The sequence below is a fragment of the Malurus melanocephalus genome, unplaced genomic scaffold (genome assembly GCF_030028575.1).
Source record: "Malurus melanocephalus ecotype Western Australia unplaced genomic scaffold, MMel_1.1 scaffold_298, whole genome shotgun sequence".
In the NCBI taxonomy this organism is placed as follows: Eukaryota; Metazoa; Chordata; class Aves; order Passeriformes; family Maluridae; genus Malurus; species Malurus melanocephalus.
Window position 1 is genome coordinate 150,415 of NW_026623530.1, and position 26,802 is coordinate 177,216.

General features: G+C 48.4%; 1 protein-coding gene across 1 annotated transcript in view; it reads right to left on the reverse strand.

Moving 5' to 3' along the window:
• CLPB (ClpB family mitochondrial disaggregase) overlaps positions 1-26,802 on the reverse strand; it is a 72,120-nt gene that overhangs the window by 14,861 nt on the left and 30,457 nt on the right. The window contains exons 5-8 of the mRNA XM_057377003.1: positions 26,582-26,710; positions 13,955-14,052; positions 7,706-7,820; positions 899-976 (exon numbers count right to left, since the gene is read on the reverse strand). Coding sequence (XP_057232986.1) covers positions 899-976; positions 7,706-7,820; positions 13,955-14,052; positions 26,582-26,710 — 420 coding nt within the window. The remainder of the gene's footprint in view (positions 1-898; positions 977-7,705; positions 7,821-13,954; positions 14,053-26,581; positions 26,711-26,802) is intronic.

Genomic DNA, 26,802 nt, shown 5'->3' on the forward strand with positions numbered 1-26,802 from the left:
GAAAGGAAAGGAAAGGAAAGGAAAGGAAAGGAAAGGAAAGGAAAGGAAAGGAAAGGAAAGGAAAGGAAAGGAAAGGAAAGGAAAGGAAAGAAAGCCTCTATGGAAGGCCATGGGATTGGAAGAGCCAATAATTTACATCCTGAGCCTTCAGATCTGCTGTAGCAGGGCAATGAAGTACCAAAAATATTTTATCCTGGCTTTATACAGCTTCATAGCAATTCATTTTGAAGTTAATGCTTGGCCTGGCACTGTTCTCCAGCAGGAGCTTGGTCTTGCCTGTGCCCCTTAACCCCTCCAGCACTGGAGCATCAGCACCTTCTTGAGCCCTGCGGGAGAGAGTGGAGGCAGGAAAAGCCCTGAGGTTGTTCCAAATGTCACAGATCAGTTACTTTAAAGCTGTTTTGTTGGTTTTTTTTCCCACAACTAAAAGTCATTTGGACCATTTCATGGACTGATCAGCTGTTATGTGGCATTTGATTGTGCTGGAGGACAAATCTTATTGGTGTCAATAAAATCCTGTTGTTCCAAAGCAATCTGTGCCCACAGGTGCAGACGAGCAGCGATTCAGTTTGCAGGCAGCAAATTTCCACTATTATCCCACCATTCCCACTGGAATAGAGGGGTTTTCACTGGAAAGTTGTTAAAATAACACTTTTACTCTGAAAACTGCCACTTTTTGAGACTCAGAAAGGAGATTGTCCTCTGGGATAACTCAGCATGAGGCTGGATGTGGCTGTGTGTGCCGGTGTCCAGCTGTGGTCACCCTGCTGGATGGGTGACCCACTGAAGGATGACAATGTTTTTAACTTGTATTTTATTCAGATCCTGCAGTCCTGCAGCAGCTCCCACCCCCTCTCCTCAGGGCTCTCCATCCCCCTCACCACAACCCAAATATTACCTATTCCAGATGATCCTAAGAAAAGAAACACTAGCGGGTGCTCCTCATCGTACCAGCCATTTTCCTTCCTCCGAATAGCTGCATTTGAAGACAATGAAAACAAAAAAGAGGGGGGAAGGCATATAAATCAATGCCACAAAGCAAGTATAATTATCACTAAGTATACACTATGTTTTACTGCTCTCTACCCACTCCCAGTCCTCCCTGCCATTAGTGCTCTCTAATTTGATTAGCCAGCCAAGGCCCCAGAGACACCTAATAAGGTTAGCATGGATTTGGAAAGCTGCCCAGAGCAGATTTCGGATAAAGTTTTCCAGGATGTGCACTCAGCGTTGCCAGGGAGATGGCGGAGGGGGGGACAAGGATGGATGGATGGACAGAGGGATGGAGAGGCACGCTGCCTCGCCAGCTCCCAAGCACAACCTTTCTGTGAGGAAAAAACCAGCAGTTTTATAGAGGTTTATAGGTGATTTCTGGCATGGAATGGGAAGAGGGAGGTGGCTGAAGGTCACAAATGCTCTGAACTGGTGCAAGGATTAGGAAAAGTGTGGTGATTATCTCAGTGCCTCTYTGGACAGCAGCATCCAAGTGCATCCCGGGTGAGATACCAGTGGAAAATTTTACAAAAGGCAAGAACCCTGATTTCCTCCCAAAGTCCCAGACTGACCAGCACAGCCCTTTCTCAGGATAAACATGGATCTGCTGTGCAGAGTGGCTGTTGGCTCCTACCACCATGGGTGCCCACAGCTCCCTAAGGTGCTCTATAGCCCCCCAGAGCAGCCCCAGGTTTTGTGAGCATGCTCACCAAACTAGTGACATCACTGCACTGAGCTTAGTTGAAGGAGGAGGAACTGCAGGCTAAAAGATCAAATCTCATCCTCTGCTGGGTGGATCTGGTCTCTAGAACACAGAATTGGTTGCCCTGGATCAGACCARCTTCTAAATCAATGTGAGAGGTTAACTGACATCCCAGCCTTTCTGCTTTATCCACAGTATTTCAATCCAGCTCTTACACAGAATTATTCCTGCCTATGAAATCCTGAAAGGTGTTCTGTAAGAGAGAACATGCACTGTACAGACTCAGACCCAGCAAGSTCTCATGATCGGTGCATGGTACTCCCAGATCCAGCCAAACCCAGGATGTGGCACATCAGGAAGCAAGGCATGAAAATGGCAAGATGCCCAAAAATTATAACTGACAGGAATTTGAAGGTGGCAGGTGAAAATAGCAGCACTGGAGGTGGGATGAGCAGAAGGAAAGCACTGGGAGAGCTGTGGCTTAAAGATCTTGGAATGCTGCTGCACACTAGCACAGCAAAGCTTGGCCTCTGCTGCCTTTTAGTGGTGTCCACAGCAAAGGCAGGAATAAAGCCAAGAAAGAATAAACCCACTTCTCTTTGTGACTGTCACCCCMAAAACACAGCTCCCTCATCTCCTTCTGGCCACTATCTTGGGTCCCAGCCTCTGCCCTTGTGCCTCAACCCCCTGTCTACCTGGAACAAGTCACTGGCTGGCTCTGTGGGGAACTGTGAGTTGGTTTTCTTGCCAGAGCTAGCAGAAGAGCATGAGAGTGGCCTTTAAAATTGGGGAATTCTTAAATTCAATCTCAAAGTCAGTCCATAAAACCCTTTTCTTGATGGGGTATGGAAAATAAAAGACACCTAGAAAAAGGCATCCTAGGCACAGCATGCCAAGAGCTCTTCCTGCAGAGGAGAGCAAACTGACATGGAAAATAAATAGGGCCATTTTACAYGTAAAAAAAAAAGTTGCTTAGAAAAATATTCACACAATATTTCCATTTTGCATATAAAAAGAAATGGAATGTCACAGCCTACAGTCTGACAGGGAAATGCTTCCTCTGCCAGCATAACACACTGGGAAGATGTTAAACAGCAGCAGCTCAGGTGAGATATTCCAGCAGCTGGATTGTATAGCTGCATGAAGGGGTCTCATGGGAATCTGGAGCTGCAAGACCTGCATGAAATTGAGCTCCTCAGAGCCCATGTTTGCATTCCAGCAGACCTAGGTAGTGTGGGAGCCAGCAGTACCAGTGAGGATTAGGCAAGCAAGAGCAAAGCCTCAATGCAAGAACAAATCAATGATCTGAGGTTAGTGACAAGGAGCGTGAGGAGTGACCTGACCACAGTCATTAAGGATCTCCCCAAGAAGGCACCAAACTCTCTCARCTACAGAGAAAATCAAGGTGCTCCAGGGGCTGGAGTGAGAGGATCAAACTACAAATAAAGCAGAACAGTTTTAATAACGAGGGTGATTAACCACTGCAGCCACTTAGGAAGAATGTGGGACTGAATTCCTAATCCCTGTAAAGTCTGCAGGGAAAGCCAGAATGGCTCCCCAAAAGGCAGTGGTAGCTCAGGATGAAGGCGAAGGTTTGCATCGCAGCCCAAATATCAAATAAAGACCAATCTAGCCTTAAATGCAGGGCATGTAGAATCACGCAATCATAGAAGGGTGTGGGTTGAAAGGGACCTTAAAGACCATCAGTTCTAACCCCTTTGGAAATGGGATCGAGTGCTGGGATTGTGCATTTAGTGGGAGCTGGAGCCCAGTACTACAAGAGCTTGCCATTCCATGCCCCAACACTGTGAAACACATTACCTGTCCCTTTGGCCATGCTAATGAGTCCTGACTCCTGCCAAGGTTCAATTAGCTTGGGCASAGGGCCAGATGCAGCACTGGCTGGTGCCTGGCCCCATCTCACCCTACTTGGGCATATCAGCATAACAGACCAGCTTGGCTGCAGCCAGCGATCTGGTTCTGTCCAAAATCCTGGGCAAAGCCTGGTGGGAATCCCATTCTGCCCTTCAGCTGCTCACTGGCCATGTTACYCCTGGAAACAGCCACCATGGGAGATGAAAGGGAGAAAATGCTCTGCCACTGACAGGGAGGTGCAGGGAAGGGTCTGTGCTGCATCCCTCTGTGTGCCCTTCCCAGTGCTGCACATGCTCCTTCTCAGCCCTCTACAACAGTGAACGAAAGGTCAAATACCTGGAGTGGAGATATTTTATAAAAATTGATGGGGAGTAACACAACCACTGACAATTCCTGCAGCTATCTCAGCTAAGATAATAATGGTAATAAAGGTAATAAACTTCTGCTTTGGGACATGGAGTGACCACTCACAGGGTCAGCACATTCAGGGTCCAAAGACAGYGGGGTTAAGTGCTGTCTTCTTTCCCTCCCCTCTGTAGCAGGATGCCAGAGTTTATKGATAAATGCTCAAAGCAACTCCAGGGATATAAAGCACCCCATAAAAAACTACCATTAAGTTAGAGATTGAGATTCAGCATGTGATCCCTGTCGGAAGATGCTGAGCATCGTATTTAGGAAGAAATTYTTCCCTRTGAAGGTGGTGAGGCACTGGCACAGGTTGCCAAGAGCTGACCCATCCCTGGAAGGYCAGGCTGGAACTGGGCTTAGAGTAACCTGCTGTAGTTACATGGAAGGTGWCCCTGTCCRTGTCAGGGAGTTGGAATGAAATGGGCTTTAAGGTCCCTTCTAACTCAAACCATTCCATCATCACCAGTCTGCAGGTTAATCAGAGTGATAAAGTGTAAATGCTTTTCTACAAGCAGCCATAAAATGATGAGCTATTCTGGCACACAGCACTCTTGAGGTCTGAAAAAGCTGAAAAAATCTGGATATCCCTAGGGAAGGGAACCAACTCTCTAGGTTCCACCACTGTGGCTGGAGGAGGCGCTCCCAGGCTGTCCAATACAGAATTCAGCTTCAGCAAGAGGAGCAAAAGCCCCATTCCAGGCCACAGCAACCATCAGTGCTAGTTCCAAGGATGAAAATCTCAGCTAGTAAAGCCACAGSAGCACTCTTCTCCTTGAAGTCTGCACTCCCAAAGCAGCTGCTGGCTACGCTGACCTCTCTTCATTGTCACCCAAGCATGAAATCCATGCTCTGCCTCTGGGAACACTGCCCTCTTCCTTCCTCCTGGCAGAAATAAATAAATAAATAAATGCCAGGAGGGAGGTCACACTGCTGTGCTGAAATCTCATTAAGACATTCAGCCCTGCTGTCCAAAACAAGAGTCTGATGATGATGATGCTGGGGCCTTCTTCTGTGGAGCTGCTCCTGGCATTGCTGCTGTGCTCTCGCTTTATTTTGTCCATCTGTAACAGTGTGACTGCAGCCCTGCATCTCCGAGAGGCCCTTCAGACTGCTATTGAACTGATAAATTCACTGTATTACTTTACACAAATCAATACCCCAGCAGTTATCAGCACTTGATGTGACTGAAATTGGTTTCAGCCAATTTGTGAGTGTAATAAATGTCCATTTATCAAATCAATTCATTCCGCAGGGCTCCTTGGCCGGTCCAGGTTCGGGGTACTGCGGGGTGAAGGCTCCGGGGCCAAACCCGCCATAGGATCATTGCCTCCATCCAGGTTCTGCATTGRTGCTCCAGGGTCCACAGCATTCCCAAAGAAGCTCTTTTCCAACCCTGCTGCTGGTGGCTCAGGGTTATGGAATCCCAAATTAGACCAAAGCCGTGTCCTTGCAAAGTTTCACCTGACCTGCAGGCAGCAACACACATCAAAAACCAGTCCTCATAAAGCATCCYATTTTGTCCAAAACAACCCCAGTTYCCTTTGGACCAGAGCAGGRTGATATTCCTGGATGATATTCCACTTTCATACAGCTTTGAAACACTGACTGATTTCAAAACATCATAGCTGCTCAAAATTTGGAACTTTATCATYAAAATGTAGATTTTTCTACACTAATCTTTCTTCAAAATCACTATGAAATAAACAACACTTTTCCTTCCTCCTTATTCAACTTCAGGAAGAGCTGGAACAGATTGCTTCAATCCTCAAGGTTTAYTACCCCTGAAAAGAGAAGTGGTGGGTTTCAGCCACCCTACCTCTAAGTGAGCACTGACTGRCAAACATGGTATATCCATATAAAAAGGGTATTCTTTCCCTGGCATATTTGTGATATTAAACCACAAAACAAAGAGACATGTATACACTTGGGAAAAATGCTTCCTTTAGCTTATAACCTCAGAAAGGAGATGCTGCTGATCCCTTCTGCCTCCACATCTTCCAGTGAAAAGGCAAATCAGCCCTAACCAGATCCAGAGCACAATCGTTTATGGAAGTGCCTGGAAACACAACCCTAAGCCTTTTAGCTGCTCATTTGCTTGTACAGTTAGAAATTCCCAGCAGCTCCTGAGATGGCAGCAATGACCTGCCTGTTTCTGATGTCAGGAGATGGAATATTTAATGGAGATTTTGTTAAGATGAATCAAACATCTACACCCATCGAGGGGGACGACCAAGCTGCCTCCCATCATCACCCAGTCAGGCACTGGTAGAAACCTTGTGCCCTGGGAGATGCCCAGTTACCACCAGTTAACCATCATTCACCTTCTCCCAGTCCTGTCCTGCTCCACAYAGCAGAAATGAGTGCTGCAGCACTTGCATGTATCTTGTGGAGGCAACAGGGAAGAGTTTTCCCTCTGTGGAAGTGATGCCATGCTGTTGGGGCTGTGGCTGCAGTGAGCTCCCCACCTGCATTTGCGGTGCACCCCTTGCACGGGGTTGCTCGGATAACAGCTGGACAGGTTTTCTAAATGATTCCATGATTCTGTGATTCCATTCTATCCCCACTGCCCCAGACCTGTGCTTCTAACCCCAGATCACACGTTCTCTTTGTATTCCTGGCTAAGCCCCTCTGGAGACTGTTTGGATCATGCACCAAGTGACGAATTAAATCCAATTATTCAATTAAGGCACCAGTTATAAATTAAACATATCAGCCAGGCGAGTGAATCTGAAGATATGGCATGTGGCAGGACTGCTTGCCAGCAAATGGCAGCGGCAAGGGCAGAGTGGAGAGATGTAGGGTCCACAAAGTGGCTGGAAAATCAGCTGGGAAAAAAATAAATAAYAAAGATAGCAAGGAAGTGCTTGAGAAAAAGTCCTGTCTCGAAATTCATCCTTCTGGGAAGAAAACAAACAGAAAAAAAAACCCAGGGCAGAAGCGAAGAGGGGAGGAGGGGACAGAGAGTCTCCTGCTACCTTTTGGTCCAATATCCCGAGGCTGCAGGGGTATCAAGCACATTCCCTATAATTCAATAAGAAAAACCTCCATAAAGGCAGGGACGTTAATGCTCAGAAACACCACCTGTGTCAGGAACAGGCACTGCCCATTAATCACAGYTCCCCAATTAGCTGGGGCTGCTGCCCCCAGGCACAGCCGCTCTCTGAACACACAGGGTGGCTGTTGTCTTTGCAGGAGTGTAGRCTCCTTCCCAGCTCCTTCCTGGCTCCCAACTCACACCGGGCTCCTCTTTGTTAACTAAAGGCATTGGGTTTGTGTTTCTGACAACATGTTCCTTGTGGTTCAGCCCTGGCCTCAACAGCTCTTGTTTTGCTGTCCCATTTTCAGGCATTAACTGGGATGCACGAATGTGTCAGGAATTATTGACARGAGCCAGAGCTTTGGACTCGCAAATTAAACCCAGTCCAGCTTGCTGGAGCCTTGATTTCATGGAATSACAGAATGGTTTGTGTTGGGAGGGAGCTTCAAGCTGATCTTATTCCAACCCTCTGCCAYAGGCAGGGACAYCCCCTACTAGACCATGTCACTCTAAGCCCCATCCAGCTTGGCTTTATAACATTTCCAGGGATGGGCCATCCATTGTGAGTCCCCCAGCAACCTTGCAGACCTGCCCAGGGGCAGCCTCAGAATAAGGCTCGAGAGAGCAGCTTGTCTTCCCTGTCAAGAAGGTGTGGGAGGGCAGAGTCAGTGGCATGTGAAGGGTCCTACCTGCCCCCACTGTGGCTATGGCACTCTCCTGACCAATGATGTGCTCTTTTAGCCGCTGTTCCAGTGGGAATCTCCGCCGTTCCTCYACCTCTCTCCTGCGCTGCTCCTCCTGGAACTGTGAACGCAAGAAAACATAGGGATCAAAAACTTTATGGAGCATTGGGTCAGTACACAGACATCAGAGGCCTGCATGGGGATCTCCCCGACATGGAGCCAGAGCAGCAGATGCAGTTTGGTCTAGATGCACCAGCGCCAGCAAGAGAAAATTTCTGAATCTGTTGTGGATGRAGGTTGAGGTGAGTGGGAATGTGGATCCTGCTTTGCTGATGKGAGACCAGACCCTGTGCTACCTCTGTACTGGTGACACAGAGGGAACAACGGCACTGCTCACCACCTCTTAACCACTAGGAGCTGTTTATTTTGGGAAAAAAAAGCCATGACTATTCTACCTAGATTTGTCTTCCTACCCTCCACACACCTCCTGTTCAAAGACTCCAACCAGATCCTGCAGGGATGGCAGAGTATCACTGTGCCTTACATCCAAGAGAGCTGGAGAAGGACTGTGGACAAGGGCCTGGAGGACAGGGTAAGGGGGTATGATTTCACACTGCTAGAAGGCAGGGTTAGATAGGATTTTGGGAAGAAAGTCCCAACTGAATGAGGGTGGTGAGGCCCTGGCACAGAYTGCCCAGAGCAGCTGTGACTGCCCCATTCCAGAAAGTGTCTATGGCTAAGCTGGAGAGAGCTTGGAGCAACSTGGTCGAGTGAGAGGTSTCCCYGCCCATGGCAKGGGGTTGAAATCATGTGAGCTTTAAAGTCCCAGCCCAAACCCTTCTGTGATTCTAAGATCTTTAGAAAGTGCWGCTGAGCACCCGTCCTGCCAAAAGCTGAGCTTGGCCATTCCCCACTGAGACCATTGCCTTGGAAAGATCCATCCCCTGAAGTCAAACTCAGCTGAGGACAGAACACAAAGAGCTCATGGGGTTTGCCAAATGAGTAACTGCACCCACAGAACGGTCCCTGTCATTGAACCCACCTCACTATGGGGAAACACCCTCTAACAAAGCCAGAAGGCAGGTGCCAAAGCAGCAGCAGGATCCAGCTGCTGGAGCCGGGGCTAGCAGTGATTCTGACATAAGTTAAAAAACAATAAATAGMAAACAATCCAATTTTAGCCAGTGCTATCAGTCTCACGTGTAACAGAGATGCCATCAGCCCTGATTCTCACACAGAGCAATAACTTCCCTGCAGATCCCAGTGGAGYAACTCTGGGACAGACATTCTGCCTGCACAGATTCCCCCAGCACTGGGTACCATCTTACCATACATCTGTGTCTTTCTCTAGGATTCTAACAAATCTTTCCTCTCCCCCTCCTCTCTGGCCTCTTGGAAGGTGCAACGATGTGATCAGTGATGTTAGCACACCCAACGATTCCCATGGGTTTATGGAGAGTGGGGAAGAAGTGCAGGWAGAGAAGGAAGGGACACCTCTTCAATGCCCTCTCCCTCCCTCCTTGGAAAATTGACAAGTTCTGGGTAGGAAGAAAGTCCCTTTCATGGGTAAAAGACCAGTGTCAGAGCTTTCTTCATGCTGTCCCACTATGGTTTTCTGCTCAGGATCTGTTCTGGAGAGCCCTGCCCTCATGCAAGCTACTCACTGGGCCTGAAGTGCTATCAGTGAGCTCCTAGCTGGGTCACACTGCTGGCCTGGAAGCATCTTGAGTGTCTGCCTGAGCTCACACTGTGCAGGGGACACCRGGACAAGAAAACACACCAAGAAAAACACATTTTAGATCCATCTGTGACAGAACCTCCAGGAAAATGCCACACGAATCCTGGACTTTAMGCAAGACATAAACTTCCCCTCCTTTCTCATCTGTTCCTCTCTCCATACACATCTAACTGCTCCTACCTCCTTGCTTTGTGGTGTGCAATGGTATTGGTGGGGACCATGTCCTCACCCTCTGGCAGCTGATCTGCCATTCTCCTGATGAAACTTGTCTGGGTCAGCACCAGCACTTAAGTGGAGCACAATGGTGTTACCTGCTTGGAGAGCAATGTAGGGAGCAGTGGTTTGCTCTTATGTTGGAGGCAACTAGACTTCTGCACTCATCTGGGTTAAGAGGTTCTCCTGATGTGAGGCCAAGAGCATCACAAATCTTAATTTTTAAAAAGAGTAGGACTCCATCTGGTGCTTYGGCAGGTGGTAACAAGTGTCTGCCTGTCACTGGGGTGCAAATGGCAGTCATGGAGTCACAGCAGGGGGACCTTAATAAACCTTAAAGACTACCCTATTCCAACCCACTGTGAAGGACAGGGACACCTTCCACTAGACCAGGCTGCTCCAAGCCCCATCCAACCTGGCCTTGAACACTTCCAGGGATGGGGCAGYCACAGCTTCCCTGGGCAATTTGTGCCAGAGCCTCACCACCCTCAAAGCCAAGAACTCCTTCCCAACATCCCATCTAACCCTGCCCTCTGGCTGTGGGAAGCCATTCCCCCTTATCCTGTCACTCCAGGCCCTTGTCCAAAGTCCCTTTCCAGCTCTCCTGGAACCCCTTTAGGCCTGGCAAGGGGTCAACAGTCTCCCTGGAGCCTTCTCTTGTCCAGTCTGAACACCCCCAGCTTTCACAACCTGTCTCCAGATCAGAGGAGCTCCATGGCCTCCTCTGATACACTCCAGCAGCTCCAGATCTTTCTGACATTGGGAGCCCCAGGCTGGAGGCAGCATTGCAGGTGGGGACTCACCTGACTGGAGCAGAGGGGCAGAATCCCCACCTCCCCTGCTGCCCACGCTGTAGGATCAGCCCAGAACACAGAGGACTTCTGGATTGCCAGTACACGTTGTTTTAAGGAAGAAAAGCAGAGAATAAAATAATGGAACTCTTTAAGGACAGGAGAGGTAGAGTTATCTKCTGGGTAAATGCTCTCTCGAGCCCAGCACCAGCAAGGAAACCTGCCCTGAACAGTCTGAAACTTGTCTTAGCTTTTATGCTTAAGTAATAGTTGAAGGAGAGAAAGGAAATATATCTCTAGAGCTGTTCCTGAGGAAGATGATTGTACTTGTATATAAACCACCAGACTGCCAAGCCAGCCTGTGATGAATATTCAGCTGGGGGGGAACTGGTGCTCCCGGGGTTTCATCCTCCCCAGCAGCTGCATTCCACTGAGAGTCTTTGAGAATTTATTGCTCATTTTAATCACTGCTAGAGAATGAATAGGCAGAACTATTACAGGATGGACATATCCCATAGATTTTATTTACATATCCTTGTGACAGAATAACAAGGGTTTTCATATGTATTTTTAATTTATTTTGATTTCCTCTATTCTTTAAAAAAAAAACAAACCAGAACTCTGTGTGCGTTTTTCCTGAGCTAAGACACACTTGCCTGGTGTTGAGGACTCTTGAGCTGGCTCCCAGGGCTAAACAGTCTGAAGAAATTTAAATAAGCTCTCCTGTATCTATGACTAAAAGGGAGGGAGAAGCCCTTGAAACTCTTATCTTTCCTTTGTCATTGGAGGGGTAGCAGTCCCTGGACTGAGCTTGGCTCTTGCAAGCCTATCTTTGCCATTCAGCTCCTCTTTGCACCCTGTCAGACCCATCTGGTGACCTCCCCTGTCTCCATCAGTTTCTGCTGAAGGATTTTTAAGGAATATTTCAGCCAGGAAGAGGGCATAGTTGCCCTTTCTTTAACCCCCTTCTGGAAGCAGSAGTGTGAGACCTCCTGACCAGGAGCTGGTGTCCACTTTATCCCACTCCCAAGAGTCACCTCTGATAGATCTTTCCAAGAAAACAAGCCTCCAGCTGCAACCCAACGTGTTTCTTTTTCCATCCTGCACATCCTCAGGTTGCTAGTTTACGCATATTTCATGAGAAAAATGTTTCTTTTCGTTGTTTGCAAAYTGGCCACTGGTTTATCTGGGCACAACCTTCTATGTGGAGCTYGGGGCAGTGAAAGCTCATTTTAACCTTTCCTTAAACCCACAAGAATTACCTCAAGATCCATTTTGCCCTTTCTATGGAAGAGCCATTCTCCAGACCTGCACAAAGCTATCACAGCTTAGCTCATATCCCTGACATCTACTGAGCTGATCAGTTTATATCCTGTTTTCCTTTAATCTTTCAAATTTTTTTTCCTGTAAGGTAGAAGACACTGTCACCCTTTGAAGGTTTTATGCCAAGGTTTGGTTCTGCTGGTGGTGTGCTCATGAACTTGTTCCCTCAGAGTGTTTTCCACAATTGCAGCCATGCTTGGGAGGGATGCTTGAGGGATAATGGATAATGAAGCTGATAACATGGAGGTAGTCTAAGGGCTGGAGCCTCTCTGCTCTGGAGACAGGCTGAGAGCTAGGGGCATTCACCTGGGGAAGGGAAGGTTCCGGGGAGACCTCAGAGCCCCTGCCAGGGCCTGAAGAGACTCCAAAAGAGCAGGAGGAGAACTCTGGACAAGAGCCTGGAGTGATAGRATAAGGGGGAATGGCTTCTCACTGCCATAGGGCAGGGTTGGATGGGCTATTGGGAAGGAATTCTTCCCTGTGATGGTGGTGAGGCCCTGGCACAGGCTGCCCAGGGAAGCTGTGGCTGCCCCATCCCTGGAAGTGTGCAAGGCCAGGTTGGATGGGGCCTGAAGCAACCTGATCTAGTAGAAGATATCCCTGCTCATGGCAGTGGGGTGGAATGAGATGAGCTTTAAGGTTCCTTCCTTCATGATTTTATGAAAACCTGCTCTCAGAGCTGCCCAAGTGACCACACAGTGCTGCTGGCTACAAAAGCAGCCATCAGGTCCACAAGGACAGCCATGTCCAGCATTTCTTTTGCCAGGAAGGAGTATGGAGAGCCCCAGAGGAAAGATCACTCTGTCCTGACTTAGGACAAAGTTTTAACACTGGGGAATGTGGTTTTGAACTTCTGCCTGAGTGATGACTTTCTGTGCTCACAGAGGTGAGCACAAACAGTGCAGCAGTTGACACCTGGTGGATTTAATTAATGGTAATACCTCCTAAGTACAGTAATTGACACAGTTTTAATTACCTTCATCCTCCATTTGTGGATAATTTCTTAACCTCGGGTTTATAGCATGCAAGTGAAAATTTCAAACCTGTAGAACACACACTGAGATGCACAATGTCAGAGGAGCTCTGCAGCCAGGAACAAACCTGGTCCCCTTGTGCCTCAGSTCCTGCTCTTGTKGTCTGGTRAMAAGGGAATGCCCCTTCKCTGGGATGCAGGGAGTACCCTGTCCTAGCTGATCTGTGCTGATTGGAGAGATGATGCTCACAACGCATCACAGAAGAGTTTGGGTTTGAAGTGACCTTAAAGCTCACCCAGTTCCAACTCCCTGCCATGGGTAGGGACACCTTCCACTAGACCAGGTTGCTCCAAACCCCATCCAATCTGGCCTTGAACACTTCCAGGGATCAGGCATCACTTGTCACTGCTGTGATGGCCTCTCCTAGCCACTGATAATTCACTGAACAAGGCCTCTGCCCAGGAATTTTAAATCCCTGAGATCTAGCTGCAGATCCCACACTGTCTAGTAGCCCACTGCTCTGCAAATGTACTGATTCCTGGCATTTTTATTGGAACCATGATGGCAAATGTGTTTCTTTTCCTTCTTTATAGCAAACGGGACATTGTGCTCCAGCTGCTCGAGGAGACTGTGAGGTTGAAAGGATGAAACYCCACCATGAAAATGGTGTCTTTTGCCTTAGACTGGTGCCCATGAACACCTGGATCCCAGGCCACAGCTGGACTCTGCATTCTCAGCTCTGCTTGTTTGACCAGGARTTTCAGAAAATACAGTAAAAACAGGCTCTGGTTTTTACTGCATCCAGGGGTTACAGAGCAGGGTTACTGGTCCTGGGCAGGTCACTGCTGAGTGAGAAATGGTGACTTGGAACAGGAGGGCACAGCCACAGCCAGAGTTAAAATGGGTTTTAACCACCAAAACTACAGAAATGGGTTTTTTCCCTTATGCATGATGTTGTTAATTTTTACAGACTTCTTTTGGAAAGGATGGAATTGTAGGGGTGCTAAGATGCTTTTCTATCGCTTGCACCATAAAATCATAAAATGATTTGGGTTTGAGAAGAGCTTTCAGATCATTGAATCTGGCTGCTCACCTAGCACTGCTGAGGCCACCACTAACTCACGTACCACATCCACACAACTGTTAAGTGCATCTTCTTTAAAATTGTTTTTGTACTGGGAAAGGAAACCCAAACTGGCTGGAATCTCAGGCTTACCTTCGCCTCTGATGCTCTCAGAAGGTTCATGACCTCCCCTTCACGGGCGTAATCCAGGGGTGTGTGGCCCATTTCATTCTTCTGCAGGGGGTTGGCACCTGATGGCATAAGAAATKATTAAGATCAGGAGCTCAGATTTCAGTCTTGGGGCAGAAAGAGCAGGAAGCACATCCTGTGTCCCCTCCTAACCTTTGCTCTGGAGTGTGTCTGGATCAGAATGAGAGAATGTACAACCAGSAGGTGTCCAGGGAGGAAGAAAAAGGGTTGTAACTGCTAACAAATGGCTTGTCAGGGAAGAGCTGCTGAGGGAGGATGAGAGCACATGGTCACCAGAAGGAAACACAGTCTTCACAAAAGCACCCACTCTCAGTCCTGTGGGAGCCACATGGGACCTTTACAGCTTCGATTGGACATGCTGCCCATGAAAGCTGGAGCTGAAGTTGGAGCTGGCTGTTGCCTGTGGACCAGCTGTCCCACTGAGCCCCTGGAGCACTTCAGGAGGGAAATCATCTTTCCTTGGAGTTTAATTTAAAAAAAGTTAACAAATCCCAAAGACTGAGGCGGAGTGAGTTGTATGGGCATACTACAGAAACGGATGCACACAGAGAAAGCTCTCCTGCCTAGATACATTGGATTGCAGAACAGCATTTGACCATGTCAAACTGGTCCAGTTGCAGTGATGGAAGTATATGGAGGGAAACTTGGTGACATCAGGAGACAGAGGTAATGGGCAATAGCCAGAGGGGCTAATGAGGTCTCAGGATTCATCTCTGTCTCTCAGCATCTCAGGAGCTGTCTCTGAGGCAGAGGTTCATCACTAACACTGATGTACTCCAAGACCCCAAAACAGCTCCTAACCTCAAGAGTTATGAGAATGCACCTTCAAATTGATCCCAACCCCCCCATCAGGTGCTGAAACTGACCATCCCACCAGTTATCAAGCCTTGGAAAGCAGCCTGATGGAGTAAGAGCCCAAAACTGTGTTCAGCAGGTTCGGGACTTCTTCCATCCCAATCCTTCCACTGCCATTCTGTGCAATATGCTCCTGCCTGCGCAGGGGAGTTGGTCCAGATGACTCCACTGTTGTCCCTTCTGGCCTGAACCATTTTGTGATCCTGCTGGAAACATGGGACTGAGATAAGTGCCCTGGCAGAGGCAGGCCAAGCTGCTTCTGAGCTGTGAAACAGCGCAGAGCACCAGGAGTGCTCAGTAACGGCGAGCAGCAATCAGAAGAGATGAATGAAGTAAGGGGAGTCTGTGGGAGCGGAGCCGGAGAGATTAGCCATTTCTAGGCATTGGCATCAGGGAACTATATTTGCTTACAGAATGAAAAATGTGCTCCATAAACATTCGACATGGAGTAATTTCTATGGCAARCCTTGTCTTCACAAATAAAGAATATGATTGAGACAGGTGAGATGACACACTGCTGGGGCTGGCCGCTCCATATACGTTAAAGAGACAGTGCTCCTGTGATCCCTGCGGGATCCCCACCTGGGTCTGTGCAGTGAGCAGGGGGGCATGCTCCTGACTTCTCCAAATGATGACATCCTCGAGGCTAGGCTTGCTCTCATTTCCGATGGAGGGTTTGTTTGGCTTTGCCCTGGATCTATCAATAATGGCTCTCCAATATTGGCCTAATCCCCCTGTTAATGGCTTTGACGACTTGACTAATTGCTGCAATAATTGATAGAACCTGACTYCTATAACTGGTCGATTCCAACCTCGAGTACCAGCAGCAATAAAATATTATGCTGCCATAAATAACGGTATCACTTGGCTTGCTAATAGAAGGTAAAAGTGGCCACTGGTCCATCAGTGCCCCGGCTGACCCCACTCCACATCCCCACCTCCTCTCCTGCCCTCTCCCACCCTGTGGCTGGCTGCAGCATTAGCCAAGGGGACGTCAACCTTCCACTACTTAATAGAAGGCAATTTGTCACCTCCCACTCGCTGTCTATAGCTAGAGATGGACACCTGGGCAGCACCTCGGGCTGTGCAAGCTCGTCGCCTCCTCCCGCCCTCCCTGCACATATTAGGAGGCCCCGGCTGATAATATTTGATAAATAGCATGGGGGTTCCCTCCCTGCACCCGCCCAGCATTGTGGCGCTGCAGCAGCTGCAGAAGGTCACTCATTGGGGAAATATGTTTCTGTCAGTGGGATCGAAAAAAGTTTAGTGAAGTGACAGGCCTCAATTTTTCAAATTTTATTAACTCCATCCTCTTAACAATTTGTCTTGAATTCCTTCAGATTCTGGATAACTGTCAATAGAGCTGGCGATGCAGCCGACACTCATACTTGAGTCCCCTACAGATGTCAGGAAAGAGATGGGAATCGCAAGAGAAGGGAGGCATGGCAGGAGGAAAAGGAGAGTGCCAATGGGCACAGATGGAACTTGTAGGAACATCCCAGTAATGGAACTTGTAGGAACATCCCAGTAATGCTCCCTGTGCCCTTGGCAGCCCCGAGACCCTGCTCCTGTCGCTCATCCTGTCAGGGCAGAAGAGCAGCAGATCTGAGCCTGCTGCATCTGGAACAAGGCTCACACTTCGTTGGAGCCTCATTTGGACAACTGGAGAATGATATTGCTCCAAAGAGTGGACATATCACGGCTTGAGAAAGCCCTGAGCACTGGGACAAGGAAAGACTCCCGAGGACCTTGTTTCATAGCACAGCCAGATGGTGAGAAAGCTCCTGCTCCTGGGCACACTCACAGGTAGCCCTCAGCTGAGTATTTGGGTCCTGAGCTGCTCCCAGGGAATGGGGGTGGAAACACAGAACTGGCACGAGACAGTTCCTGTAGCAGTGTGCTGCTCTGAAGGTCCTGCCTGCAAATGAGCTGGGCAATAGCAGTAGCCTGCAGTGGTCTATGGTATGAGAAGACAAGATGCCAAAACGTTCAACATCTCCTGTCTGTCCTCCTTTGGTCTCAAGAAGCTACAGTATGGCAGAARTGGCAACCAAGTGCTTGGACAGCTCTCCAGCACAGAACACAGCACAATTTCAGACAGGAAAGTCAGGGGAATTACACATTCTCCCAGTGTAAAGCCAACAAGGACAGAGTCACTCAACGAGGACAGAGTCACAGAACATTTTAGGTATGAAAAGCCCTCAGAGACCATTAATTAAGTCCATCCACTCTCCCAGCACTGCCAAGGCCATCACTAACCATGTCCCCAAGTGCCACACCCACACAGCTTTTAAATCCCATCAGRGATTGGGACTCCACCRCTGCCCTGRGCAGMCTGTGCCAGGGCTGGACAAYCCTTTCAGAGAAGGAATTTTCCCAATATCCAACCTAAACCTCTCCTGGCACAACTTGAGGCYATTTCCTCTTGTCCTATCTATCACTTGTTACCTGGGAGGAGATAACAGTCTGCACCTATATAATACAGCCATTGCATAAAGTCACTCTCCCCAGTATAACACTATTYTGAGCAGCATGTAAACTGGACTGCAGACCAGGACTGAGCCTCACTGGTGAGTGGTGATGTCAGGTATTAAAGACTGGAAACAAAGAGAGGTAACAAAGGTTATTGTGTGAGCCAGTGACACAGRATTTGTACAGAATGAAATGGTCTGACTAAAGATGGAAAATACAGCACAAGGGTCATCCCTCTGAGAGACTGAAGGGCACTGCAACACACAGAAAACTAGCCCAGGGACTGCAAGGGTAAAGAGCATAACACGAATAAATCATTAAACTGGCAAGAACCAGAGACTCAGAGCTCTGGCATTCAGAAACCTCCCAAGACAAGGTGCAAGCCTTAATTCAGCCTTGGACAAAGCAAAAGGCTTTCTCCAAATGTCAGCTCCTAAACACCACACTTSCTAAACTTCCTCACAAGAAAATAAAACAAAGAATCCAGGGCCAAGGAGCTTTGTTTCTTGAGYAAAAAACATGGATCTTGCTAAAAACAAAGCAGCAGTCCACCAGCAGGTAACTGTCAGAAACATAGATGCTAAAGACTGAAGAAACCCATGATTTTTATTAAAGTTGTTATCATAAGAAGAGTTAGCATCTTAGGAATAAACCACRCCATCATCCGTCCAAGCCCGGGGAGATGACAAAAAGACAATGAAGCCTTTGCTCTGGCAAGTTAAATGTAAAAAACCCACAGGTAAAAAAGGATTTAGAAGAAGACCCTGATTTAGCAATGAAAGCTAGGACTTCTTAGCCTTATCAGAAGCTGAAAGTCAGCCTAAGGGGGTGAGTCTCCATAAATGGTAAAGATCAAGGCCAGGTTGGACAGGACTTGGAGCAACCTGATCTAGTGAGAGGCATCCCTGTCCATGGCAAGGGTTTGTAACAAGATGARCCTGAAGCTGACTTCCAACCCAAAACAGTTTTCTGATTCTATGGCAAATGGGAAAGTTGCAGTAAAAGAAATAGGGAAAGAATGAATGAATGAATGTTTTARATGTGTGCTTCTTTCACTCTTGCTTTATTGGAACCTGAGTGTAAGTTGGTATATGATCATTCGACATTTGTGTGTGAAAACAATCCATCTGACTCCTGACTCTTGTTTTATAAGGTAAAAGAGAGGAAACTACAGAATCATCCTCTTCCCATATACCCATCACCCTCTCTCCACATACATGTGTGCAGAACTCTTACGTTCACGCCAAACATGATGTCACTGTCAAGTTTGTCCCCAGAAACACTTCAAGAGGGATCTATTTACTCCCCTGCCCTACGGGAAAACTAATCCTAAGTGCTTCAACACAGACAGAAATGTGCTAGCACTTGGACTCTTATTGCTCTCGCCACGGTGGGATGCTGGATGCCTYGATGCTGGGATATGATTGGTTTCTAAATCCCAGTTTCATAGGATTTTAATTACTGGTCTGGCATGGTGGGGAGTGGAACTGGCTGTGGTCAGACGAAGGATCGATACACTTGCCCAGAACATATTGAGCCTCGGCACTCGCAGATGCTATTGCACTATTTAATCATCTTTTGCAAAATTTACAGTGCAACAGAAGAAATCAATATGGAATTTATCACATTCCCTTGTAAATACGAGCATGGAGAGGGAGAGACGATGTCAGGCACTCAGGCACGACAGCTGGCCTGGGCAGCAAACCTCCACAACAGAYCACCCAGGCCAGCTACCATGCCTGTGACTCGCCAAAAAGGGCCCAGCCAGCCATTGGGACTCCCAGTGACTCGCATTCCCAGGAACAGCTGTATCCACAGTGGCTGCATTTGTATGCTCTGACCTGCTTGCAAGCTAAACCTTGTCCCAGCTACTCCAAAGGAAAAATGGGAGGAAGCCACACAGGTTGTGCAAAGCCTCACTCTGCACAGTGTGGTTTGCAGAGACTGAGTCAYAGAGTCATAGAACAGTTTCACAGAATTTTTTTGGTTGGAAAAGCCCTTCCAGAACATAGAGTCCAACCATTCTCCCAGCACTGCCMAGGCCACCACTAACCCCTGTCCACAAGTGCCACACCCACAAGATTTTTAAATCCCTCCAGGGATGGGGATTCCAACACTGCCCTSGGCAGCCTGTGTCAAGGCTGAACAACCCTTTTGGGGAAGAAATTTTCCCCTTATCCAACCTAAACYTCCSCTGTCACAACTTGAAGCAGTTTCCTATCRTCCTGTTGCTTGTTATCTGGGAGAARAGCCCAACCCCCACCTGGCTCCACCCTCCTTTCATGGAGTTCCAGAGAGTGARTTCTGCCCTGAGCTCTTGTTCACCCTGGTAACTCTGCTGACTGCAGCAAAACCTCAATGTCACTTTCTCAAGATGTGTTAAAATCAAATATATCTCCTCTCTACCACCAGGAACTGGCTGCTGGGGACCTAAAAGCCCACCAGTTTCTAGGGATATCCTTTACTCTCCCTCTGGAAGAATGGACCCTTTTCATCTGRGATGCAATCAAAACCACTCTTAAGACATATCATGAAGTATGCAAACCCAATTAATTAGAACCTGATTTTTCCAGAGAATACGGCAAGCACTTTTGCTTTCTGATGTCCAAAGCCCATCCCTTGCAATGCTGGCTCCATAATTTGTTTACCCATCACTCATCCTATTCACAAGATCTGCAATTACATTGGACTGAGGAGAGGAGAGCACAACATTACCAACAAATGCACTGGGCTAAATTTACCAGCAAATCGAGTTCAGCAGACCAGGTTATTGCAGCTTCAGCTAAAATGTTTTCACAAATGTATGTTTGTTTCTTCCTCTCTCTCTTTCCCATCTAATTAGTGATGAGGGACTCCAAGAGTGCTGAAAAAGACCTTTGGACAAGGGCAAGGAGTAAAAGGACAAGGGAGAATGGCTTCCCATTGACAGAAAGCAGGGTTAGATAGGGTATTAGGGAGGAATTTTTGGCTGTGAGAGTGGTGAAGCCCTGGCACAGGTTGCCCAGGGAAGCTATGGCTGTCCCATCCCTGGAAATGTTCAAGGCCAGGTTGGATGGGGCTTGGAGCAACCTTGATTACTGGAAGGTGTCCCTACCCGYGGCAGTGTGGTGAAATGAGATGGGCTTTAAGGTCCCTTATAAYCCAAACTATTTTGTGATCCTGTGATTCCACTAAGGATGTATTGCAGGAGGCAAYTGCAATGCCACAACAACCTGGTCAGCCTGTGTGCTGGCTCTAGGAGGAACTAGGAAGAAGAGAGGATGATTTCTAAAGATGGAAAATAGAAAGCAGGACASTCAGGGGATGAGGACAGCACTGGGGAGAATGGGACACATATGGAGCCTACCCAGGTTTGGCAGGAGGGCATGTGTCTKTTTCTGCAGTGGGGATAGAGAGAGGGGAGTTCCCACCAGTTGGCATGGATCAGCCTCTGAAGGAAGAATTGTACTACTTTTAGGCAAGGATAGGAAATACAAGATCCTACCCAACTACGTGCAGCAGCATAATAGTGCACTGCCACACAATGGTGTGAAAATAACACTTCCACACATCAGCAGATGACAGTTCAGATAATCTGTTGCTGCATGGACACACACACCAAACACACCTTGGAAAAACACTTAAAAATACAGTTTGAAATCCAAGAAAAATGAGCTGCTACGCAGCAGGGAAACCTTGCTTCTATGCTTCTTCCTGTGCGTGGTTTCTCAGGTATATATAGGAGGAAGTGCTCACAACATTCTGATTGCGCATTTTGTAAGCTCCAACGTAAGTTTCTGCAGCATCTTGTTCTGTGCTGTCTAGTGTAATGCTAATTTACTGAAAGGTTGCCACAGCTATGACAACTCTTCCCAGCACAAGGCTGTGAAAGGGGAACAGTGTCTCATACTAGAAGGGTCATATACCTACAGCACAAATCCCTGAGCAGCAGCAGTGYTGTCCTAGCTCCGAATCACAGAATTAACAAGATCGATGAGGCTGAACAGACCTTAAAGCCTACCTAATTCCACCCCTCTGCCACGGGCAGGGACACCTTCCACTAGACCAAGCCCCATCCAACCTCGTCTGGAACACTTCCAGCGATGGGGCAGCCACAGGTCCTGTGCCAGGGCTTCACCACTCTCACAGCCAAGAATTCCTTCCCAATAACCCATCTAACCCTGCCCTCTGCCAGTGGGAAGCCATCCCTTCATTGACCTGTGACTCCATGCACTTATCCAGAGTTCCTCTCCAGCTCTCTTGGAGCTCCTTTAGGCCCTGGCAGGCTCTAAGCTCTCCCTGGAGCCTTCTCTTCTCCAGGGTGAACAACCCCAGCTCTCCCAGCCTGTCTCCAGAGCAGAGAGGCACCAGCACTCAGACAATCTCCATGACTTGCTCTGGACACATGAATCACTGCCTGCCTGAACTCCTCTGGCTCCATGCATTTTAACAAGAGGTTCTGGAGCAGAACCAGATGTAGAAGGGTGAYTGATGTTGGCTGTGCTCCATGGCAGGGTTACACTACGGCCAGAAAGCTACACCTTTTAATACTGGYTATTTCATTTAAATACTGACATAATAAAAGCTCCCTCTAAAACAAGGAGACTTCTGTCACCAGTGAGCTGGCGACCCTGCTTCCTTCCTCTGAGTCAAACACAAAATCCCTGGAATCGATTGTGCCTGCAGTAGCAACTGGTGCATTCTGTGGATGGGAGCGCTTACCCACCCCTTCCCCAAACACCAATATTTATGGTGTCGCCTCAGGTCAGGGGACTGTGAAATGTCACCAACAACTGCCCGAAAGGACAACAGAGCCGCCACTTCGTCTCGCGGTCTGCTGGTCACACACATGCTGACCACAGGGCTATAAGGTCCTGGAGGGGTCAAGCGAGTAACTGAATGGGCCACAAAAGGCTAGGGACGTGGGGTGAGGGGCAAGTGCAGGGGGCTTCCCTTAAAAACAACAGGGGCGTAGGGAAGTGGTTGGAGCACAGAGGGGCTGGGCGGTTAATGGCTTTGGCCCGAGGGCAGGGCAGCRGCAAGGGAAGTTAGAGGGAGAGTATATGGAGAGTTAGTAAAAGGCAGGTGTAGGGGGGGAGCAAGTRGAGCCTGTTCCATGTCAGCAACCAGGAGCCATCCTGTGCGCGAAGTCAATGGCAGCATAGGGACATTACCCTCACAAAGGGCTGAACAGGGTTCTATCTGCACACCAAGACCTTCGGCAATGTATTGATCCCAGATTACACCGACAAGGAGGCAGGGATCCCCGCTTTGTTATCCCATGGAACCGGGAGGAGGGGAACACCCATAGTGAATGCCATGAAATCCTCATGTCATTCACCCAAATTCAACTCCACCACTCAAAACTTGCTGAAAGGGCAGGGAAGGGTCTGCTGTCACCCCAGCAGCTCAGAGTCCACCTGACAGAAAGGGGAAGTTTATTACRTTTAGCAAATAATCCGCATAAATCCTCATCCTAACCATGACTGCAAAGGCTAAGTGGGTATTGTGAATGGTGAACAGGGATTAATCTGAGGAACACTGCCAACTCAGCCTTGGGATTCTACCAGGGCTCCAACAGGATCATTCACACCATCACTGAATGGAGATTCCCAGTGGTGAATTGCTATCTCCAGGATCTGAGCAACTGGGACATGCTCCACAAGACAAGGATTTCCACTTGGCAATGAACTCTTAGTGTAAGCTCTTGAACCTGATCCAGAAGGATTTCTGTGGGGCTGGATTAAAGATGGAACAGTGATGAGTGACCGTCACATTTTCTGGCTAAATTCTGGATTTTCACTTTGATTTCACACAATCCTTCCATTTGTACCCAAACAAACAGTCCCACAGATTGTTAAATGCTTTTTTTTTTCTGAGATCCAAGTGAGTTCTTTCATGCTGAGACACTCTACTACAAACAAAGAACTCTCTGTGGGCACCAGGCAGAGAAAGGGCCATTCACAAGGATGGYAGTGGCTCCAGGACAGATACAGAAACATCTCTGAACAAAATGAACAGTTGCCTCTGTGAAGTGTGGCCTGGATTSGAACAGCACTTGGAGAGCTAAGCAGGGCACAGCTGGAGAAATAAACTGGACTTACTCCTTACAATGATTATTCAGAATGGAAAAATTCTTTAGTGCCAACTTCTTTATTTTGCACCCATCTTTTACCTGTGCTTAGGGTAACCAAGGAGCTGCCTTGGTACTTTCAATCAACTGATAATATGTGTCACAAAAGGAGGCTTTCCAAGGCAGAAATGAGAAGCAGGTATCTTTGCAGAAAATGTTACTCTAGATGATTCTGCCCTACTCTGCCCCACTCAGGTGAGACCCCACCTACAGTGCTGCCTCCAGCKCTGGGGTCCAGTGTAARAGAGACCTGRAACTAACTGCTGTATTGAGTCCAGAGGAGGCCACAGAGGTGATTCAATGSCTGAAGCCCCTCTGYTCTGGAGACAGGCTGCRAGAGCTGGGGRTGTTCRGTCCAAACCATTYTGTAATKTTATGATCCACACCATGATGTATGTGAAACACTCTCCAGCCTCAAGAAGCGCAGCCAYCTCTGCAGAGATCTGTTCCCAATACTGCTGTGGACAAGGACTTTTCCAGCACTTCAAACCCAGAGCCCCTTGAACTCCCCTGGAAAGTCGTTCCAGGTCTGTGCATTCATAACCCCTTGCTCAAGCAGATGAAGCCCGTCCACTCCACTCTGCTCTGCTCTGCTCCGCTCTTCACTCCGCTCTGCTCCACTCTTCACTGCACTCCACTCCACTCCGCTCCGCTCTCCACTCTGCTCCTCTCGGCTCTTCACTCCGCTCTCCACTCTCCCACTCAACTCCACTCCACTCTCCACTCTCCACTCTCCACTCTCCACTCTCCACTCTCCACTCTCCACTCTCCACTCTCCACTCTCCACTCTCCACTCCACTCCTCCTGTGGGCATCCCCACTCACAACTGTGGGATCCCAGAGGCCTTGTTGGAGGAGTTCCTTCTGACCGTCAGTGCCCATGGCCAAGTGACCACTGAGCACGTGCCGTTGGCCCATGCAACAGACAAGCAGTAAGTCAGATGCTCTGGGACCATGCCAGGTTCCATGTTCATGCAATGCCCACATGTGCTGCRAACATGGAGTGGGGCTTCTATGTCAGAAAAATGTGATGGACCCATGTGGGCCAGTATCTTTGTCTGAGGATTTCCCAGCCACCATGTCCACACAGTTCCACACCTTCCTGAGCAGCTGCCTGCTTTTTCAGCTCTCTTTCCTGAAAGCGTTCCCAAGGAACCTTGCCTTTGCAATAGATTTTCTTTCATTGGCTCCTTTGTTTTTGGGTTAATTTATGTCCAGAAGCTGGGGTTCTGGTAACTGCAAGGCTCTCAGAGAAACCCTGACCTGGAGTTCAGTGCTACAGAATCGCATCCTTTCACTCTTTTTTTTCTGTTTGTGGCACATAGTACAGATGAGTATCAAGGTTCAATGTTGCCACAATTACTTTTCCCCATCCCTTCTGGGGATGTTTAGCCATCACAGATGCTACTTTCCATTATCTTTTTAGCTGCTTTCTTAAGGAATGAGCCTTATGTGAGCACATTATACCATTATGCACTTGTCTGGTTGCCTAGAATTAACTTCTGACATGCCCACACCATGAAGACTACAACATTCCTCAAATTTTTATGAAAATCAGCAACTGGTCAGCCAGACTCTAGTGAGCCTGTCTCTGGCAGGGCCAGGCTGGGACAGGTGGCCACTTGATGCTGCATCTGGCAGAGGCTGCTGGCAGCYCACACCTGAGGCAGGCACAGCATTGCTGCAGCTGGCTCATCTCCAGGTGACCTTGGGGACGTTGCAGGGAGGAGAGCTGTTGAAATTGATGGAGGGAAGCAGAACTATGGACCAGCTTGGTGGTCTGAGGAACAAGGTAAAAACACTGTGCAGGTGCAGGTACACACTAAGCAGATGCCAGCTCTGGAGAACAGCACAACAGTCACAAATATCATCCCAGAAGGAGCAGCAGGAGGGTACATATAAAAACCGTTGTCATGGCAGCACATCCCTATTCTGTTGGCTAAATGCATCTTCTCATTCTACTCCACTAGTGCCGATAAGCTTTTTCCCTATGAAGACAGCTGAGCACTGAACAAGCTGCCCAGGTGAGTATACAAGAGAGGAGAGTGAAGCAGAATCCATGAGGAGAAGGGCCCTGTGATTTAACTAGAAGGACCAGTATCTGCACAAGCTAATTCCTACAAATTCTCACAAGAGCTGCATTGCCCCAGTGCCAACAGTACTTGAGTGTCCACCATTTCGTGTGGGTACCAGCACCTATCCTGTGCCTTGTATACACACAGATCCATTACTGGTATTGTGGGGACTCTTCCATTCCACAAAGGGACATCAGGGATATGAGATGAGAGAGATGAGCTGAATAAATACTGCAAGAGGGAAATAATCAAATACTAAGAAGAAATCAGTGCAGGCATCTGGGGCACCCAGTTCAGCTGCAGGGCCCCCAACATCAGAAGGGTGTAGAGCTGCTGGAGCAAAGCCAAAGGAGGTCACAGAGGTTCTTAAAGGGCTGAAGTCACYCTGCTCTGGAGACAGCCTGAGAGAGTTGGGGGGTGTTTAGCCTGGAGAAGGGAAGGCTCCAGGGAGACCTCAGAGCCTCTGCCAGGGCTTAAAGGAGCTCCAAGAGAGCTGGAGAAGGACTTTGGACAAGGGCCTGGAGTGACAGAACAAGGGGGAACAGCTTCCTACTGCCAGAGGGCAGGGTTAGATGGGATATTGGGAAAGAATTCTTGGCTGTGAGAGTGGTGAGGCCCTGGCACAGGYTGCCCAGGGAAGCTGTGGCTGCCCCATCCCTGGAAATGTTCCAGGCGAGATTGGAYRGGGCTTGGAGCAACCTGAKCTAATGGAAGGTGTCCCTGCCCATGGTAGGGGGTTGGAATTTGATGATCTTCAAGGTTCCTTCCAACCCAAACCATTCCAGTATTCTATGATTCTCTGGCTGCTAAATTGCAGGAGGAAAGGGAAAACTCAATGACTAAGATGGGAAGAGCCATCAAAAGCACATGAGAAAAAGACACTGGAGATGAATGGGAACACAGAAACTAAAAAGTAAACAGATCAAAGCAAACAGCATATCACACCAAATTGTGACAGTGACAGACTGCGGCCTGGGTCGAAGCCTGACAGTTCTGTGGGATGGGCTGACTCAGAAGAGCTACTGGCCCATGAGCTGAGTGGAACTTGAAAACTCACCTGCATCCAGCAGCAGTTTGACTGTCAGGTAGTCATCAGCCAGAACTGCATAGTGTAGAGCAGTGCAGCCCTTGAAGTTGGCTCGGATGTTGAGACGGTTGTTGAAGTCATCCTCCCGGGTGACAAGGACTGCAGGGGACAAAGAGTGAAAGTTCAGCTCATTGAGATAATTGCAGAACTGCTGGTCTAGATGTGCAGCAGCAGCATGGCCCGCCCCCCCC